Genomic DNA, 15,299 nt, shown 5'->3' on the forward strand with positions numbered 1-15,299 from the left:
CAAAGTCACTAATGAAATGAATAGGCATCAAATTTAAAATAAACCTAAGGAAATACTTGTTCACACAATACACAGTTGGCATATGGAACTCTATCTAGGGATGTTGTGAAGGCCATAAGTGTAACTGAATTCTAAAAACGGTTAGATAAAGTTTATGGAGTATCAGTCCATCAGTAGCTATTACCCAAGATGGCCGGGGATGCAACAATATACTCTGGGTATTCCATAATCTTTGATTTCCAGAAACAGACTAGATGACAGGAATTGGATTAACAATTATCCTGTTCTGTTAATTCCTTCTGAAGCATCTGACACTATTTGTTGCTGGAAGACAAGATATTGGTCTAGACGGGCTGACGTGGAGTGGCCATTTTTATGTTTTCATGATTAAAACAATATTTTTATTTTTACTTTTGGTACAGCAATAGTAATGTAGTAACCATGAAGTATGCACAGTAGTCATAATATCACTTGCACTTTTAAGGCACGCACACATCATTTGGAAAGAATGTCATGCTTTGGGATTTGATTAAAGATTGGTCTTGGGATGTTTCAGATCTGCGTTCAAGAGCAAGAATCACCAGTAATCTCTGATGAATATAAACTGACTAGGCACCTGCTGTTATGATTCAGTGGGTCTCCTTCGTTGTTTACATGTGTTGACCAATGCTGAGTTATGGATGAATTTTTTTTGAGTCATTAACTGATGCAACAGCTAAGAGTTCCCATACAGACTAAAATGGGAGCTATCAATCTACTGAACAGAATTAGCAGCTGGAAGTTTATTTATTCCAGCCCACCTCTCATGCAAGATAATCATTAGGTAACTATTACCTCATTTATTTTATCTGTGAAAAAAGGTTGTTTTACAAATATTTACACTGAGGTAGATTTTTTTTTTATAACTGTAAAACCAATTGTTTAAAACTGCAACAAATATAAGAAAAACTAATTTAAAACACATGTAGTTCGTTCTCTCTTTATATCTCTCCTTTTTCTATAATTATTTACATAAGTGGTAGAGTAAAGGAAAATATATTTTCACTCATGAGGGAATACTTTCTGTGATTCAGTAAAAACCCTGAAAATTTCTCATTCACATCTTTTGTAGTTATATAGAACCCTACTGTGAATTTAACGTACTCTCTGTTGCGGTGATACGTATACATTCTTGTACAGTGTGCATTATAGTGCTCTTAAATCATACAGATTTTAGAGAGGTTATTTACACAAGTTTAAAAATAGTTTAAATGGTTTGGGTATAGATTATAATCGAAGAAGTATGATGCAGCCATCCTGCACATCCTGTGGTCACAGAATCTTTTTTTCTTTGAATTGTGGCTAAGTTGGCTACTACCTGTACTTCTACATTTTCAGCACTGTCTCCTTCCTTTATACTGAAAGTCTCTTTTAAAAAATTCTGAACTTGCCACTGCTGGAGGTTGCTACTTTATATAGCAGAATCGACCAACTTTGTCAAGCTTTGTGTTGAGAAGTGCGTGGACACCAGTTTCACTTTCCCCTGATTTCTAATGCATGTGATGACTGGAGAATGCAGCACAGCCTGTCCTTACTAGTAAATGTTAATTACAGAGAAATATTTGGTTTGTAAAGAGTGACAGCTGTTCAGATATTTTGAGACGTTCAGCCATCATCCCAACTTCCATGAAAAAGAGCTCTGATTAAATGATCAAGTGCAAATTTCCTCTCAACCTATTTCTCCTTATTTTTAAATTGGATAGAGCTTGGTACTGAGTGGTACTGTACCTGAGAGAACTTGCATACATAAGTAAAGTAATTCTATCAAAGAACATTCGTAAATGTTTTCTTTGATTGTGCCATGATTATCAGTTTATTTTTCATAATTACAGTAAAGGCCAGGTTATCTGGCACTCCGATAACCAGCATGTTTAGTTAACTGGCATGCTCAGCTGGGTCCACATGGCCGGTGTCTCGGCTTTGGCCAGTTGACGCAGAGGCTGGCTGACAGCAGGGCTGAAGTCCCGGCAGGGCCAGCTGGTGTGGGGCTGGTGTCTTGCCTGGGGGCAGCTGCTGTGGGTCAATTTCCCACTGCTGCAGGGCCAGTGTCCCATCTGGGGCTGGCTGCCACAGGGCCAGCTGCTGCAAGGCCAATTTCCTTCTGCTGCAGGGCCAGCTGTCCACTGCCCAGCTGGTGGGTGGAGGATATAGGGGGGCCAGCTGCTCTACTAACCAGCACATTTTATTATTCGGCATGCCGGGTTCCCCATGGAAGCCAGATAATAAAGCTTTTACTGTACATGGGAAATTGAGAATTGTCTTCCTTGTTAAATGCAAAAATTTGAAGCATAGAACTATCTATAAGTGATATGTCTAGATGAATATGTAACATACACAAAAAACTGAGTTAAACTAGAAAGAATTCACTCTGAAATATTGTGTTCTTGTTACATCGTAGTCATGGCATATGGAAGTTGTGAAAACTGTGGAAGATGGGAGAAGAGAGTAGTAAAGAATGAAACAAGCTGTTGTGTTTGTATGAAAATTGTAATGTAATTATTTGCATTTTGCTGAATTGTGCATACTTTCTCTGAAATATGACTTCTAAGATATCACTGAAAGAAGTATAACTCAACAGGTGTTATAGATTCATAGAGTTTATGGTCAGAAGGGACCATTAGATCATCTAATCTGATATGCTGCATATCATAGCCCATTAAATTTTACCCATGAGTCCTCCCTGTATTGAGTCCAATAGCTTGTGGTTCACTAAAGCATATCTTCAAGAACGGAGTCCTATCATGATTTGAAGACATCAAGGCTGCGTCTACACGTGCACGCTACTTCGAAGTAGCGGCAGTAACTTCGAAATAGCGCCCGTCACGTCTACACGTGTTGGGCGCTATTTCGAAGTTGAAATCGACGTTAGGCGGCGAGACGTCGAAGTCGCTAACCCCATGAGCGGATGGGAATAGCGCCCTACTTCGACGTTCAACATCGAAGTAGGGACGTGTAGACGATCCGCGTCCCGCAACATCGAAATAGCGGGGTCCTCCATGGCGGCCATCAGCTGGGGGTTTGAGAGATACTCTCTCTCCAGCCCTTGCGGGGCTCTGTGGTCACCGTGGGCAGCAGCCCTTAGCCCAGGGCTTCTGGCTGCTGCTGCTGTAGCTGGGGGTCCGTGCTGCATATACAGGGTCTGCAACTAGTTGTTGGCTCTGTGTATCTTGCACTGTTTAATGAAAGTGTGTCTGGGAGGGGCCCTTTAAGGGAGCGGCTTGCTGTTGAGTCCGCCCCGTGACCCTGTCTGCAGCTGTGCCTGGCTCCCTTATTTCGATGTGTGCTACTTTGCCATGTAGACGTTCCCTCGTTGTGCCTATTTCGATGTTGGGCTGAGCAACGTCGAAGTTGAACATCGACGTTGCCAGCCCTGGAGGACGTGTAGACGTTATTCATCGAAATAGCCTATTTCGATGTCGCAACATCGAAATAAGCTATTTCGAAGTTGGGTGCACGTGTAGACGTAGCCCAAGAGAGAGAAAATCTACTCCCTCCCTTGGTAGTTATTCAAGTGGCTAATCTCCCTCACTGTTAAAAGTACGTGCCTAATTTCTGATTTGTATTTGTCTGGTGCCAGCTTCTAGCCATTGTCCTTGCGATGTCTGCCTCTACTAGATGAAAGATCCATTTAGTATTGTGTATTTTCTACCCATAAACATATCTATATATTGTAATCAATACATACCGCTGCCTTTTGCTTGATAAACAGAGCTTGTAAAGTCTTTCATTACAAGGCATATTCTCCAATCCTCTAATCATATTTGTGCACACTCATCACTGCTTTCCAGGATACAGTCCCCTTTTATGTAGATGTGGCCTAAGTTTCTTGCTCCTTTAAATGTCTAAGTTTCCATTTCAGGGTATTAAAGTTCATTTTGTTTTAATGGGCCTAGTTGATCAAGCAATCCAGATAGCTTTGTGTAACTGTCCTGTCTTCGTCATTTCTCACTTCACCAATCTCTGTGTCATCTGCAAATTATCAGCTGTGATTTTATGTTTACTTCCAGATGATTGAAAATGCTGAATAGTGTTAAGCCTAGTATCCAGGCCTACCAAGCTCCATTAGAAACACCCTTGAGTTGATAATTCCAGAATCCTGAAATTTAGACGTAAATTCTTTACTATGGGCGTAGACTACACTGAGATTGGACGGGATTTGTTCATCTTCCCTGTATAACATAAATATTGGCAGCTAACATGCCCCATGCTTTCATCACAAGAGATGGAAAAATCAGTATGTGTCATGTTGAATGCAAGTAGTCTGTTGGAGATCTGAGGTCAGATGTTGAAAAGACAGAGGTGTGAGACAATACATAAGAGGAAAAGGCTGGCATAGAGTGGTAGATTGCTGAGTCATTGATGTGGAGTGAGAAAGATGATGGAACAGAAGGAAAACAAGATGAATGTGTAGTGGAAGATGTCTGGATAGTTTCTAGATTTTCTACGAGGTCTTTCAAACATTTGAAGCAGTAGTGGAGAAAATGAGTATGAGAAGAGAGAGAGCTCAGTGGTTTGAGCATGGATCTGTTTAAACCCATAGCTGTGAGCTCAGGCCTTGAGGTAGCCATTTAGAGATCTAGGGCAAATAGAAGAGAAAATGGGGAAAGGGCCTGGGGAGAATGCTTAGCTCTGACCATGGTAGAGGGATATCTCAGTGGTTTGAGCCCTGGGCTGCTAAACCTGCAGTTGTGAGCTCAATTCTTGAGGAGGCCATTTAGGGGTTGGGGCTAATAGATATCAGGGATGGTGCTTGGCCCTCCCAAGGGGACTGAACTAGGTGATGTCCCTTCTAGTTCTAGGAGATGTGTATATCCAATTATTTATTTAGTTCTACACTCAGGGTACACAAATGGTTTACCAGTCTATCTTTGGATATGACAACAGTACAATTAAAAACCCTCTGTTGACTTGGGCTCATGGGGCTCAGGCTAAGAGGCAATTTAACTGCAGTGTAGACATTTGGGCTTAGGCTACAGCCTAGGCTCTATTACTGTGCCAGGCTGGGAGGGTCCGAGGCACAGGCTGAAGTCTCCAAGATGCATTTTCCTGAATCTTAGCAAGCTGTGTTCAATTCTTCAGCAGCACTACCTCCTATTACCATCTATGTAATGGGTCATTAAGTGTGGGGCTGAGAAGCTCTCTGTGCACTAAACTAAGGAAATCCATTTCTTATCCAAGGAGAGCATATAGGGATGACGCCGCAAAAAAATAATACTTTCAGCTGGTTGAAGGCATTGCTGCTTAATGACAGGGGAGTGTGGTTCCAAATCGTAGAGAAGACTACAACGTAAAAGAGTAGGTGTATGCTTATCAAAGCCCAAACCACATCTAGCACCAAATGTCATTTGGGTCTCATAAACTTGTCCCTGACAGTTCATGATGACTGGGTTGGTACCTAATTATGAAGAAAAAACATGTTCTCTGCCATGGGAAGGCTGAAAGACCACATCCAAGCTTTACTTGAAATCTTGCTACCAGGATCACAGGCTCAACAGTATGTGATGGTCTAAGTGATATAAGTGTGAAAGATACTTGCAAGCAGACAATTGGCCCCTAAGGTCAGCCTAACTAATGAGAATCCATGAAGCCATTTTAAGATAGTCTTTGCTGGAATGCCAGTGGTCCAGATAACCCAAGCAATAGTTTTTTGCCCTGTTGCGTGTAGAATAATCACTTCACCTTAAAGAGGCACTGAAATAACTGGAAAATCATATAAAGCAATCATTAAATGACATATTCATTTCAGCATTTCTTTTGAGACTCAAGAAATGATTTCCTTTATTATGTCTTGTGTCTGCCTCATGTTATATTGCAGTTGTAACAACACGTGTGCATTAAAAAGAACCCTTCACTGGGACTTTAACTTTAATTATTAATTGTCCAAATACACTTAAATGTCATAACATTGACGCTAGAAAAACAATTATTGTTCCTGTGATGTGAAATAAGATTCGTCTTGTGATTTGTAAAAAATGCAGTTTAAAATTTAAAATTATGATACTAAAATGATTAGTCTGACATTAAAATATTGTATTAAAAGAAAGGGAATGCAGTAACATTTCACAGATCTTCTGCATAAGTAGCGTTGAATACACGGAGGTGAAAAGAAAGGTTACATTAACAGATCAACATGAATGCTGGTTTCATATTTCAAGTGGCATTCTGAGCACAGAAGTTTGCTTCATGATTTAAGACAAACTTACTTCTCTGACCCACAGGGCTGATGATCACTATTGCATATTTGTACTCCTTTGTGTGGCACCTTCACTGACTTTACTTGATTTTCCTCCACTTGTAAGATATCTGCAGGCTAGTTATCCACAGTGAAAGGAGAATTTTGCTGTATGCCATTAAGGGTGCATCTACACTAGCCGGCTACTTCGAAGTAGCCGGCACAACGTTGAAATAGCACGCTTCGCGTCTACACATGCCGTGTGCTATTTTGACGTTGAAATCAACATTAGATGGTGAGGCATTGAAATCGCTATTCCCATCCGAAGATGGGAATAGCGCCCTACTTTGACGTTCAACATTCAACGTCGAAGTAGGGTGTGTGTAGACGATCTGTGTCTTGCTACTTCGAAATACCGGGATCCTCCATGGCAGCCATCAGCTAAGGGGTTGAGAGACGCTCTGTCCAGCCCCTGCGGGGCTCTATGGTCGCCGTGTGCAGCAGCCCATAGCCCAGGGCTTCTGGCTGCTGCTGCTGGAGCTGGGGGTCTGTGCTGCATGCACAGGGTCTGCAACCAGTTGTCGGCTCTGTGGATCTTGTGCTGTGCAGGGCAAGTGTGTCTGGGAAGGGCCCCTTAAGGGAGCGGCTTGGGGCTTTGCTGGCCCCTTATTTCGACGGGGAGTGCTTGTGCATGTGGACGCTCTGCATTTCCTTCCAGGATGGCTCTTTTCGCTGTTCCCTGTCGCAACTTCGATGTTGAACGTCGATGGCACCAGCCCTGGAGGACGTGTAGATGATACGCGTTGAAGTAGCCTATTTCAATGTCCTAACTTCGAAATAGGCTACTTCAGCGTAGTGTGCTAGTGTAGACATAGCCTAAGAAGCAAATGAGAGTTTCCCATTGCCCTGTTGTGAAGTTTGTTTCTGAGCTGACTATAATTTTTTCCCATGATCAAACTTGATGGTATTTTAAAATATTTCATCAGTAGCACAACACAGAATTATGCTCAATAAGGTGATAACTATATATTTTAAAAGATTCACGTTCAACTATTTTTGCATTCATTTATTTTAAAATTTCAGAGAAAAATCATGTTGAGAGTTGAAGAAATGCTTTTGTAGATTTTTGCTTCTGTTTCATAATAAAACATCAACAAATAGAAGATAAGAAAATTAATATAATGGAGGTGTTGCACTTAAATGTAAAGAATATGTTGCCTACGCTTTTTGTCACGAGAATAAGATTTTATTGTGGTATACAATGAAGAATATAAATTGAGTTGACCAATGGGCATATATTACAAATTCATATGGATATTCATCGTGGATTCTATGTAAATATAAAGGGCAGAACACAGTCTATTCTAAATCATGATGTGGAGAGAATGTTAAAAACCAGGTGCTGACACACTCATATCCAGCATTCTATTTTCTGGAACCCTCAGATAACCGGCATTTTTGCCATAAGTAAATTTTAGTTCCGTTTTCTGTAAGTACATTATAGTAAAAATAAATACAAATAAATACAGCAAATACAGTATACGACTGCAGTTTACAATGCTACTGTGGTTGGTAAATAATGTACTCTGCATACATTATTGTTTGTTTCTTAAACTCTAATCTTGTTTTACTTTAATGTTATGCATTGCTTGGTATAACTCTCTATTATCCAGAATATTTGAATATCCGGCAACTTCCCAGTCCCAGGGCTGCTAGATATGAAAGAGTTTACTGTATTGCTGTAAAAGAATAAAAAATTAAGATCAGTTTACAAATAATTATTCTATTAGCTGGCATAAAACTAATATATAAGCCAGAGGTCTTTCAAACGGTTCATCAATTAATGTAGGTATTTGCGTAGTTTTACAATGGACTACATAAAAAAGCACTGGCAGTCAGTACAAATTAAGATTTCATTGGAGAATGACTTGTTTATACTTCTTTGTATACTGTACAGTGAAATGCAAGTGTAACATTTCTATTCCAATTATTTTTATAATTGTAAAAACTAGAGAATGAGCAATTTTCAGTAATAGTGTGTTGTGACATTTTTGTATTTTTATGTCTCATTTTGAAAGCAGATAGTTTTTACTTGAGGTGAAACTTGAGGTACATTACACAAATCAGACTCCTGAAACGGGTACAGTACTCTGGAAACAATGCAAACCACCGATGTAAACAACCTTGCCACATATGGTCTTAGAGGTCTTGTCGAGCTGACCACTTGAATTTCAGAGCTCTGACACAGTAGAAGAAATCCCAGTATTCCGTATTTGTGGTTTTTGTGCAAGTTCATACTTTTTTTCTGATTAAAACAGATTATTGATTAAACACTCCCCTTTCCCCCTTCCTCCTTGCAATTTTCTTATTGCCACTATGAAAAGACATAATTTAGAGTCCTGTTTATACATGTTGAAACTTTCTTGTCCAGCACCCGCAGGACCTGACCAGTGATGAACGAGAGAATTTGCTGGACCCTGGAAAGGCAAAATGGTCTAGCACGTTACCAACACTTCCACTGCTTACTGGGCTCTTAGAAGACATTTAGGGGTAAATTCCAGCTATGTAACAGCACAGAATATGGAGAGCCAGCACTCGTGGCTGTAAACAAACTTTATGGGACCACAGGAAGCTTGGCCACACCCATGATAAGTGGTTGTCTGGCTAACTAAAATCTTGCCAGATTACAAATTTTGCTGGACAAGATAGCGCCAGATTAGAGGGGTTTAACCTGTATTTTACAATAATAATCCTTCTGATTTTTATTATCCCTTAATATTTTTCAATGTAGTTCTTAAGAAGAATTCAGTTATCATAAATATTATTAATATGAGATTTCTCAGTTATATAAAGCACATATTTTTGAAATTTAAGTGATTCTGTGTATTTGATACTAGAACAAGCACAATCTATTTTAAAACTTTACAGTGAAGAATGAAGGCTACACGAACTTTATGAAAAATCAAGTGTGGCTTGCTTAATAGAAACTATGATGTTAATAAAGTGTTGACAGTGTTTTGCATCCAGATTGCTTAAGAGCAAAGAGTGAATTGATTAAAGATTCACTTTAGTTGTGTTGAATCTGTATCTAATTTGAAAACATCTGTTCTTCTTTTACTGTCTTCTGTATATCCCCCCATAAAATGCACCAATGATGCTGTTTCTACAGTGAAGTTTTTTTTTTGTATTCATGTTCAGAGCACTTTTGTGCTCCCATCCTTTCCCCCCACTGCTCCAGAAGATTCTGAAGATGAGGCTATATAATGCTGTGTTTCTTATATTATGTTCCACAGAATGCTGGTGTGCCATGAACAACTTGCAGGTGTGCCGCGAGTGTCTGACACTTTTTTGTTTCATACACTGATGGCATATATTTTTTGTTATTAAAACCGGATACAATGTTACTTCTTCATTGCTATGATACCTGATTCAATTACTTCATTTTGTTTTTGCTGTATAATTTGCAGTTCGGGTTTTTTTGGGTCTGACAGCAATTTAAGAACATTTTCATAGGTGTTCTGCATGAAAAAAATTGTATGGTGTTCTGTGGCCTCAAAAAATTTAAGAAACACTAATGTAAGGGTAGTGCCTTGACCACATCAGCTCCTTTCAACTGCCTTAAGTGCTGGATAAGGTATTTTATCTGGGCCTTTGGCCCAGATTCACAGCTTGAATAATATCTATTATTTGTATAAGGCAGATTTTAGCCTTTGTCGTTGGGTTTTATTTCTTTTTATTTAATTTTTAATTATTTTCTAAGTAGTTATTTGAATTTAAGATTTTAGCTCTGCTCTTAGGATCTGATGGTGGATTGGAAGTTCAAGAGGCTGAGTATTTAAGAAGCGTGCCTCTTGCCTAGAAGTCTTTCCAGCATTAAATGCTCATACAAGATGCTTAGCCTTTCTTAGGAAGTGAAACTTTCCCTCTGGATGCCCAATCTGCAGTACTTTCACCTGAAAGCATAGAAAGAGTGGCAAAATTGACTTAAAGTTCTACTGCTGCCCTCCAGAACTGGTACATCTTCTTATCTGGCAGTGAACACAGATTGGCGCTAGCCCTTGCCCTTAAAGAAGAGAAGCAGCAGACTCTTTTGCAGAAGGGACTATCACAGTTTTTGGGGAAAAAATACAAAGGAGTCTTGTGGTACTTGATTGCTTTTTCTGAAACAGGCTAAAACAGCTACTTCTCTGAAATTTGTCAAGAGTTTTGTACATGACTGCACTTTTGACCCTCTTCCCCCTCCCAGTCTGCTTAAGGAATGCACCCTTAGGTCATGGTCTCTCTTCTTTCTGAGTTTTTATATTGCATCTTCCTTGTTATAGTGTTTACGGTATTACTTTTACTGTGATTAAAATCCGGCACCAGTGATTTGCTTTCTCTCCAAGGGCTATGAGCAATGCAGGCCACTGATTTCAAGAAACTAAACAGATCTTTCAAATGAGAGAACATTTATTTAAGGACAAAAGCAATACAGAGAAAACATAGGAAACAATATAAGTCTAAACATTTAAGTGGCCTCCCATCAGTCCTGTGGAGATCCTGGTAGGTAACAGCCCTTTTCATCCTACGGAGTTTGGCCTCCCTTTGGACAAAAACACACTTTTGGAGGAAGAGGAGCCTATGGTGTCTGACAAATACCAACCCATAAAGCGTGAACTAGAGAAGTAAACTTCTCAGGGAGAGAGTATAGGGATTACAATAGTGTGTTCCCTATGAGAGGTAGCAATATTTCATGAAGTAGCTGACAGAATGGCATCTACTTTGAAAATCCCCTCTGTGATAATAGAGGGGACTTCTCATCACCTTCAACATTCTTGACTCTCCATTCAAGGATAGAATTACACTGCTAGATTTAGATGGGCTTGACAGCCAGCAAAAGCAATATTATGGTTCATTTTCACTTCTGTTCAGGCAGTGTTGAAAAAGATATTTGCCAATTACCATGTGAACATTTTTCATCCTTTTTTTCATTGCTGTCCAGTTCTGAACTTGCATATATGTGAAGCTGCCATTGATGTTTAAAGGTGGCTTGATGTAGTCTACACCTTCCCATAAAGAAAGCATGAAAATGAATATTTTAAGCAAAAAACTATTTTAATCTGAAAAATTGGGTGTAAGAATGTCAGATTGCCAGATTGTAATTGCATGCAACTAACACAGTCTTTGGTAAAAGATAGTAGTATTTGTAAAAATGCATCTCGGGGTTTCCAAGACAATTAGCCAATGCTCTCCTCTCTAAAGGACAGATTATTGCACAATGCTATTTTACAGTATAGATTAGATCATCTGAACTATCTTCAGAGGGAAACAATAAAATGGAGGCACTTCACTTTAAAGGTGTATTTTGTAGTAAAATAAGCTTCTTGAAGAAGTGATGATCTCTAGATACCAAATCTTTGTGAATGTACTAATAACCTAGGAGAAGATCTTCGAATCATCTGTGTTCACTTATCAGTGACAAATCCTAGCTCTCAATGAGATCTCCAACTGGCAAGGAATTACAAATGAAACTTAGGTTGCACATCTGTGACACTGATTGTACCAAGGCACATGCTCCAGTCTTTATTGTGGGAGAGTTGGAATTTCAATCTGAAGGGAATAGCTTTCAATGCTCCAGCTTTATCAACAACAGTCATATCAAATGTTTCCAACCTATGTTTAGAAGAACATTTTGATAAATTGAGCTTTTGGCCAATGGACTTTTCAGGAAAAGAAATTGAACATCAAGATGTTATAGCTAAAAATGATACATTGGGCTCTGAAATATGCCTCTCATAAGATAATTTATATCTTTGTGGACAATACAATGTCAATGCATTATATAAAGAAGGAGGAAGAATTCATTGCATGTAGCTGTATATAAAAATAGTGGCACTGTGAGGATGGGGAATTCAGTACAAATCCTTTAGTTCTACACCTTCCAGGGAAAGGAAGAAAAACCCTTGCACACCAACTGAGCAGGGACATGGCAGAACTTTAGGAATGGTCTTTTCAAGCTGTCAATGATTCTGGAGAACTTCAGTGCATGAGATTATCCAGAGGTAGATGTTTTGTGACGAAGCAAAATAAAAAGTTATCCCAGATGTTGCTGAAGAGCAGGGAAAAACAGTCCATCTGTCATTGCGCCTCAGAGGGTCACAGCTGAGAACAATATATTCTGGACAAACTCCTGAGAATAGGGCAGTCTCGCCCCAAACTGGTAATTATTCTATTAGATTATACCAAGATAGTTATACAATTTAATCTTCCGCCTCAACAATGCAGTCTCCTTAGGCATTGCAGCCCTTATCTCAGCTCCTAGACATTGGACTCTATGATGAGTGGTTATTGAAAACCTTCTAATCTCAAGATATCATTCACATAGCTAAATTGACACTTGATTTTAGCCAAAAAGGGTTGATGATTCGGGGTGTGGGGCGGTGGGTAACAATTGGCTCCTTCAAGGCTGAGGTGTCTGCAGGAATTTGTATCTGGGCAGAATGAGCTTGCATCACAGCTACACCATCAGCAAGAGAGTCAGTGCTCAATGAGTCCTCATGACTGACCTGCCATATGTTGTGTTCCAAAATATAAAGTTGTGCTTCATCATCATCCTGAGTTTCCTATCTAGAGAATGAATTTCATGCTGATCAATCAGTCAGCCAGCCAATAGGCAAGATCCCATGCACATGCAGATTAAAATAGGTTATATGGTTTAGATGTCATTGAGGCTTTTATTGTTAAAAAGCTCTAATTGATTCAGAAAAAATCTCCAGATTTACTCAGATCATATGGTAATAACAAAAAAAGGACAGACACTTGCTTCTCAAGCATTAAAATAGGCTAGACTGTGCATACAGGATGGCTGCTTATTGGCATCTAGTCTCTTCCTATTCCTGAACTGATTAGGTTCCATTCCATGGAGACCACAGCTTCATCCGCTTCATCCATGGTATAGGTTTTAGATGCATTCCACTTAACAGAACTGTGTATTGTGAAGCATGCTCACGCTTTCTGTGTCCCCTAATTACAGTATGAGAATTTTGGGAAGGGTCTTAGAAAAAACAATGGTTGTCAAAGTGCTATACCCTTTTTATAACCTTGCCCTCAGAACATTAAGGTACATTGAGGGCAGACGCAGGAGGGCATGCAGGAGTGTGCCCACAGGCAATATTAGCAAAAGTTTGTGTCCATCAGAGCTGTTCAGGTGGTATATTCTGTGGGTGTGACTATGAAGAGTACATATCTCAAGAACTCCAGTAACCTTAATGTACAGTATTACAACAAATCATGAGACTGCGTGCATAAATTACATTTATGCAAACCTTAATTAATTTACAGCATTTTCACAATATTTAAATGATTTATAACTCAGGAACAGAGCAGAGAGATATGATTAAGATTACCATTTACATTAAAAAATTGAAATTAAAAGTACATTTTCCTCTTTCAGAATTTTGTTTCTGCATAAAAATGTAAAAAATTGATAACACTGAGAAGTAAGACAGAATAAATGCAACATGCCTGAGGGATAACTTGTTTAACATGTTTTGATTTTGCTTTGAATTTTTTTCCTCACAGTGGGAGTGGAAAGTTTGTATTTCACAGTTAGGAATATTTCATTTTCACTAGACTTCTTTCTCCCGCTTCCCATGAGTCATGAAATGTGCAATATCTAATGGCTTATGAGATATCATGATCTTTTGTCACTTGATCCACAATTAAATACAACAAGCCCATTATCTTAAATGACATTTGCATAGAAAAAAGAAATTCCTTTGAGATAAATGAATTTCAGAAAATTAGCCATACTCCAAAATCCCAAAAGACAGATGGGGGAATTTTCTTTATAAAAACTACACAGTTAATTTAAAAGAGTGCCATTAGGTATGTTTTCTTTCATTGTTGTGATTAATTTGTCATAGCAATCACAGTGCTAGCAAACTGACTATTTCACTAGCATGTCATATAAAATGCCATTGCTATTTAATTTTAAAGGATAATGTGATCTATGAAGTTAAATCATTTGTTCTTAAGTAGTCTGTTAAAGCAGAGTCCTTATGGATGTAGCTTTCAGTTTTAGTTTGGTGATGATTTGGCTCATATGCATTATGCTGGCCATGTACAGTTCCAACAGGCTGTTTCAGGGTCCCAGGATCCTTGGGCAGACCTCAAAATAGCAAGACTCAATTCACTATAGAATGGATGCAGATAGGGAGCATGGATTGTTTAGTAGTTAGGCTGCCTAAATTCTGCTGAGTTTTTGATTCACAGTGTGATCTTGAAAATATCACCCAGCCTTTCTGTGTCTATGTTTACTGATCTGAGTGCAAGACCAGGTACTGGCCTGTAGTTCTTGGTAGGGCGGGGGGGGGGCGGGGGGCAAACTCCCAAATAAGCCTATAGTGCCGCTTAATGTCATGTAGTAAAATGTTTTGATATCATTGTAGAAAACTGCAAATTGCATAGTATTCTGAGTATGCGGAGTTTATTGTGAATTAGTCACATATATCTTGTTTCGGTCCTTCTGCATTAACTAAGTGTGCCCTTCCAGTTCCAAACTTTATTTTTGTGGAAATCACAACACGCTGTGAGAGTTGTCTGGTACCGCAGAAAAGTAATGGGGTACTTGATTTCTTCTGTTTTGGACAGTTTTGGTATGAACCATGATGGAATTGGAAATTCTTGTGGAACCAAAGGTCATGAAGCAGCAAAACTTATGGCAGCTCACATTACAGCAAATACCAACCCCTTCTCCTGGTCAGCTTGCAGCCGGGACTACATCACCAGCTTTTTAGAGTAAGTAACCTCTGGAATGAATAATGAATTGCTCCAAAATTTTATTCAGATTGCAATAAATAAATGGTGGTGATACAGTGATTTACACTAATTTTCATTCTATAGAATGCGTAAATGTTTGGTGAATTACTTCCAACTTGTACATCGTAGGTAATTTCTTTGGGCTATGGAATGTGCTTCTGTCCCCTTTTATGAACTATTGTATTTGTAGTCTGCTGGTCATATTTAATTATTTTATTAAAACTGTGGATCGGGAATAGGAATGAGAAGGCTCTTTTAAGGTTAGTGATAAGGTTTGGTTTGTTAAATA

The 15,299-nt window shown here is 39.0% G+C and overlaps 1 protein-coding gene across 3 annotated transcripts in view; it reads left to right on the forward strand.

Annotated features, from left to right (window-relative positions):
- The window catches only part of ADAMTS6 (ADAM metallopeptidase with thrombospondin type 1 motif 6), a 253,068-nt gene that overhangs the window by 108,935 nt on the left and 128,834 nt on the right, over window positions 1-15,299 (forward strand). For all 3 annotated transcript variants that reach the window (XM_074995514.1, XM_074995515.1, XM_074995516.1), the window contains one exon: window positions 14,843-14,989. In XM_074995514.1, coding sequence (XP_074851615.1) covers window positions 14,843-14,989 — 147 coding nt within the window. The remainder of the gene's footprint in view (window positions 1-14,842; window positions 14,990-15,299) is intronic.

Source organism: Carettochelys insculpta, chromosome 5 (assembly GCF_033958435.1).
Source record: "Carettochelys insculpta isolate YL-2023 chromosome 5, ASM3395843v1, whole genome shotgun sequence".
Classification (NCBI taxonomy): domain Eukaryota; kingdom Metazoa; phylum Chordata; order Testudines; family Carettochelyidae; genus Carettochelys; species Carettochelys insculpta.